Source organism: Gymnoscopelus braueri (genome assembly GCF_963280865.1).
Source record: "Gymnoscopelus braueri genome assembly, chromosome: 9".
Classification (NCBI taxonomy): Eukaryota; Metazoa; Chordata; class Actinopteri; order Myctophiformes; family Myctophidae; genus Gymnoscopelus; species Gymnoscopelus braueri.
In genome coordinates, this window is record NC_137610.1 from 1,342,829 (window position 1) to 1,348,887 (window position 6,059).

A 6,059-nucleotide genomic window follows, 5' to 3' on the forward strand; every position below is an offset into this window, starting at 1 on the left:
TGAACACATATGGACAAACTCTTGACATCAATCAGCTGTTCTGTTTGAATAAAACCTTGGAGCACAAAGGTGAGTTGCGAGCCGTACCTTTTTCTCATTATCACTGTTCTTACAGTTAAAGCTCAGCACCAAAAAACGTCCATCCTTCCGTCCGTCCGTCCGTGTGTCCGTGTGTCCGTCTGTCACCAGCTAATCTCCGGCACCGTTGGCTTGATCGCAGCGAAACTGTGCACACACACTCCCTGGATGCCAATTCAGAACCTCTGGCCCATTTTTTTAATGGGCCTTTTATAGCGCCACCAGGAGGCCGATTTGTGCAAAACATATTTTTTGACAATACTCCTACAGATTTTGACAAAAAAAAACACGCAAATCGGTACACAGTATCTCTATAGTCATTAATCCTAACGGATCTTTCAGATTTTTCATATTCCATCCTGATTGGCTAAAAATGTCCAAAGTTTGCAGGAGTGCTCCATTTTGAACAAAATGCCTCAAATCATGAACATAGCATGCAATTTCCGTCAAGTTTTGCACGCACATTCCCATTAGGCCGAGGAAGAAATACCATTTGACATTTTTCAAATCAGCCTCATGGTGGTGCTATAACAGGCCGATTCGTGTTTTTACCTATAACTGCACTGATCTGTGTAAAACTTTGTATGCACACTCCCTAGAGGTCAAGAAAAAACCTTTGCCCTGCATTTTTCACATCTGCCTTTTATAGCGCCACCAGGAGGCCGACTTATGTAAAACACATTATGTTATACTACAACTTCCAATTTTATCAAAATTTCAAGCAAATCGGTACACATGATCTCTATAGTCATGTGATCAAGACGGATGTGTTTGATTTTTCATATTCTATCCTGATTGGCTAAGATTGACATCAAAATTTGCATTATTGGCTTGTTTTGAATAGAATTCGGCAAATCATGTACGCACTGTCCGATTGCGGTCAAACTTTGCACGCACATTCACACTATGTTGAGGAACAAATGCCACCCTTTTAACATTGGCCTGTTATAGCGCCACCAGCAGGTCTAATTCAGCAAAACAAATGTTTTTAACAAAATGCCTCAAATTATGAATGCAGTCAGTGTCCGATTGTCGTGCAAGGCCTAAGAAGAAATGGCACCCTTTTCACATTGGCCTATTATAGCGCCACCAGGAGGCCACAATAGCCTACCTGACCTGGCGGAGACCTGTGCTCCGAGGAGCACTTTTTCTAGTTTTACATGAAAACGCTAATAAACAGCTAATAATGACGTTTGGTGAAATCGAAAAACGGGCTTCGCTGTTCCGTGCACAGGGTAATAATGGCTGTGTGAGAACCGGGCAGAACAGATTTTGGGCTCACCACTACAGAGGTTTGTAGAATTATAGGAGGATTAACATACTCTACCATACAGATTGGACACAATTAAATTAAGTGTACTAACTCCTAGTTAGTATACTAACATAATAATTTAGACTAATTAATGATTCATCCTGGTCGTATTAAGGCCCGGTGTGTGTGTGTGTGTGTGTGTGTGTGTGTGTGTGTGTGTGTGTGTGTGTGTGTGTGTGTGTGTGTGTGTGCTCCGATCGGGTGGAGTATCTGCGGGCCTGTTGTGGTGGGCCGTAAATCTTTCATGTATCGTGATTGGTGGAATTTGCAACATGGAGCTGTCAATCACCTCAGTATTGTAATTGTTGAACTGATTGGCGTGAAAACTTTGCAAGCACACTCCCAGTAGGCCAAGGAAGAACCTCTTCCCCAAATGTTCCAAATCGGCCTCATAGTGGCGCTGCAACCCCACACGTCACGTTTGGCCTATAACACTTGAACCGTAGATCGTACAATCACAATTATTTTTCCCTGGATGCCTTGGATTGTGACGCAACTCGCCATTTGTGTCAGACTACCTTTTCCCGCATTTTGCGTTTTCTTCAAAATACACTTTTTGCCACTACTACAAATGTTGTCCAAAAGTCACACACATCGTTACAAATGATCTTTGGAGTCATGTGATCAAGACGTATCAGTCATATTTTCCAGGTCCAATTGGCTATGACTGCCTTCCAAAATGTGCATGCAACCCAGCACAGTGTCGTGCGCCAAACATAGTAGATCTACAAGCTCAACGCGTGTCAAAACACAGCTGAGCAAAGGCTTAACTGTTCGCTTTGATACTCCCTCACTCATGACAGAGAACGAAAAAAAGAGAAACAAACAAACAAAAAACAGAGGTTTCCATTTTTCTTTCATATTCTCAGTAATCTTCCTCTCTCACTCTCACTCAAGGAAGTACGGCTACACAGATGACCTGCTCATTCTACTCAGCAAGCCATTCTGAACATCCTGTCTTCATACCTGAAGACCTGGCGCTTCAAGCTCAGCGTTGATAAGTCCATATCAACAATGTTCTCTCACCTGTACAACAAAGAAGCAACGTGCAAAATGAACGTCATGGTTGACAATGCCCGGCTACAGTTCCATCCCTTCCCCACCTACCTCAGTGTGAAGCTCGACAGAACCCCAGCAGCGCTGATATGCCATCTAGCCGGTACTACATGTGGAGCCACCAAAGACATTGCACATTTCCACTGAGGCCCATGGCATTCCCTGCCACCAAGTACTGTGCTCTGGCCAGGTGCCATAGATCACACGTCAAGAAGCGGGATGCTGCCCTCATCACAGCCCTACGGACTCTCTCTGGATGCCGACGAGCCACTCCAACTAACCAACTGGAATCCTCACTGGAATCGTTCCAGCAGAGGTCAGATGGGAATCAGCCACGCTATGAGTGAATCCCACCTCCTCCATGAGATCGTTACGGACACACCACAGCGCATGTGCCTCAAGTTCCAGAAGCCCTTTTCCACACACGCACACCCAAGAACTGCACCGCACAGCACCAAATGACACCTCCAAGGCTTCCTGGGTTAAGGCATGACGGTCAGTTCCCACCTGATGTTGCGTGGGAGTTCCGACTGCTCCAGATCGTACTTAATAACTGCCAGCTTGCATAACGTCTTCAGACTAGGACTTAAGTCTAAGATGTACAGGTCGTCAGCGGGCGTGTCGGATCCTTTGTATCCGGCAAAGAAGATGATTCGATCTCCGACCATGCAACAGCGCATCAAATTGATCTGAGACGGGCCTTTCCCCTTGGGCTGAACCTTCTTCCAGGAGGAGGTCTCTGTATTGAATTTCCACAGGTCATTGAAGGTTTTGAAGGTCTTAAAGTTGTTGCCGCCAAATATGTACAGCTCTCCATTGTAGACAAAGGCAGAATGAGCCTTGCGTCTTTCTGGTAGAAGCTGTGCAGAAGGCATGTTCAGCCAACAGTTGATCTCTGTGTCAAACACTCTGATGTTGTTGTAGTAGTCCCACCCAGGGCCCTCCCAGCCCCCGAATACAAACATCTTTGTCCCGATGATGGTGGCAGAGTGGCGTGATGAAGCAGGTGGCGGGGAGCCGCTGGTGTCAACCAAAGACCAGACCATTGTGGTGGTGTCCATCTTGTACATGTCATTGGTGTAGTATCTAGTCAGCAGGGTGTATCCGCCATACACATACATGACCTCCCCCAGAACACAGGCAGAGTGGCCGCATCGCGCCACCGGGACCATCCCGGAAACCTTGGTCGTGGACCATTTGCGAGTGTCGATGTCAAACGAGTAAAGGCCATTGCAGTGCTCCCCCGTGCAAGTGCGGCCCCCCCATATGTAGATGATGTCTTCTATCAGCACAGCTGTGTGGTAGTAGCGCGTGGAGGGAACCTCAGGGGAATGTTCTTCTCCGGTCACCTCTGGCGGCAAGTTCATCCAGTGTAAAGTCACTGTGTTGAAGACGTGCACCTCAATCCGCTCCTCATTGGTCATATTCCTGAAGCCTCCAAAGATGTACACCTCGTGCCTCACCGCCACAGCGGCGTCGTTGTCCTCGTCCTTCGGCGCCCCGTTCAGATGCATCGTCCAGCAAAGCATTTCGCGCGACGGGAAAATAATTCGGTTCGAGTGAATCTCTCACGTTCCTGCTCTGTATAAAGAATAATATGGCGCTGTTGCGCGTGCTGCGACTTATATTGGTGTAGCTGCATGACGTCACGCGAAGCTTAGCCAATAATCCACGAGACAGACGGTTGGGTTGGGTTGGCCAAACATTGAAGCTGATGCCTGTTGTTCTTTATCAGAATCTCTGTGGGTGCATCTGTGTCCTTTTTAATCCTCTTTATCGATGGAGCATCAGTGGAAAGGGTCAGCGAGTTCCAAGTTCCTCTGAAGTACACATCAAGGAGGAGCTCAAGTGATCAACAACAACAAAAACAAGGCATGAGCACCGCCTGTCATCAAGCTGGACCTTGGACTTTTGCTTTTCCTCGTGGACCTACCTGTGGATTATACCAGTAAATTAACCATTTGTGGACTATGTGGTTGAACTTGACACTTGCCCATACTCTGCACCTTAATCTCATGTACAACGCACTGATACTCTTCTTGCACTAACGTCTGTCATGAACAGTATCTACCAGCTACTATGCTCATGCCAGAAGTGTAGCCAGCACTGGGCAACGCAGGCAGCTGCCCACACAATTGAGCCATTGCCCCGATGCTGAGAGACGGACCGGAAGAATTATAATAAAAAGCAACGTCTCTGCTTAACAATAGATGGACGGGCACTCGGACAGCAAGTCACCTTTCCCCAACAACTCCTCCAAACGTGTCTATACTGTTTAAGCTTCACAAACTGCATGCACATTTCTGTTTAGAGCCGCAGTGATTAATGGCTCATTGCTTAAAAAAAGATGACTGGGGTGGGCAAGTTGGCAATTCATGCCCTCGATGTGCAAGCCCCATTATCTCATGTTGTAGTATACTAGATATAATCAATGGAGGAGGACATGGGCTTTTGGTTTCATATGATTGAACATTATTTGATTTGTTAACTTTGTAAACTCAATAATTTGTGCAGATCATCATGTTTGCATTTATCTGCCTGTGATGCTGTCTAGCCTACTGTGCTTCTTTGAGAATTAATATTTTGCTATCTTTGCTTGTGCTATTGTAGCCACTGGAGACTTTTACCGGACTGACCTCAAAAAAGTTTTTACAAAATGTTAACATGTCACGTGCAGTACCCGGGGTGACCACACTCTCGATCATTGTTACACACCTTTCCGAGATGGATAGAAAGCTCTTCGCCGCCCACCGTTTGGAAACTCTGAACACTGCTCCATCCAACTGATACTGGTCTACAAGCAGAGGCTTAAAAGAGAGCCGGTTGTTGAGAAGAAGGTCAGAATCTCGTCGAAGGATACAGACTCAGTCCTACAGTCCTGTTTTCACCAGACTGACTGGGAGATGTTTGAGAAGGCCACTGGGTTACAGCGTGGTATGGAAACTGCACTCCCCGAGAAAAGAAAAACCTACAGGGAGTGGTCCGGTCAGCAGAACGCATAACGGGAGGCGAGCTCCCCTCGCACCAGGAACTGTACAAGAAGAGATGCGTGGTCAAAGCTCAGCGCACCATCAAGGACAGGCACCATCCTAGCCACAAACTGTTCCAACCCTACAACAATGCACTTTATTCAGGTATCAGTAAACAAAATATTCAAAGACTGCAACTGATACAAAAAGCATCTGCCAGGCTCCTTACACACAAAAAAAGAAGTAAGCACATTACACCAGTCCTTGCGGCCCTTCACTGGTTACCTGTTAGTTATAGAATTGATTTTAACATTTTACTGCTTGTTTTAAAGCCCTAAATGGTCAGGCGTATATCTGTGATCTTTTAACCCCCTATAAGCCAGGCCGCTGGCTGAGATCATCCAGCAGGGCCCTATCGACGGTTCCAAAGTCTCGCCTTGTCACAAAGGGCGACCAGGCTTTTGCCGTCCGGGCCCCTCGGCTGTGGAACTCACTGCCTGGGGACCTCAGGCAGGCAAACTCATCCAAATCTCTTCTAAAAACTCACCTCTATCGCACAGCTTTTTATTTATTTATGAACTGTTGTACTATTTATGCAATTTCCGATCTTTATTGTACATGTACTGTTGTTATTGTAAAGCACT

The 6,059-nt window shown here is 46.3% G+C and overlaps 1 protein-coding gene across 1 annotated transcript; it reads right to left on the bottom strand.

Annotated features, from left to right (window-relative positions):
* Positions 1 to 2,542: 2,542 nt before the first annotated feature.
* LOC308091638 (kelch domain-containing protein 3-like) lies at positions 2,543 to 3,960 on the bottom strand (the record flags this gene model as incomplete). The annotated part of the gene is made up of 2 exons (XM_080437300.1): positions 2,543 to 2,552; positions 3,050 to 3,960. 2 exons carry the CDS (start codon positions 3,958 to 3,960, stop codon positions 2,543 to 2,545), a joined length of 921 nt encoding a protein of 306 aa, XP_080293426.1.
* Between the last annotated feature and the right edge of the window lie 2,099 nt (positions 3,961 to 6,059).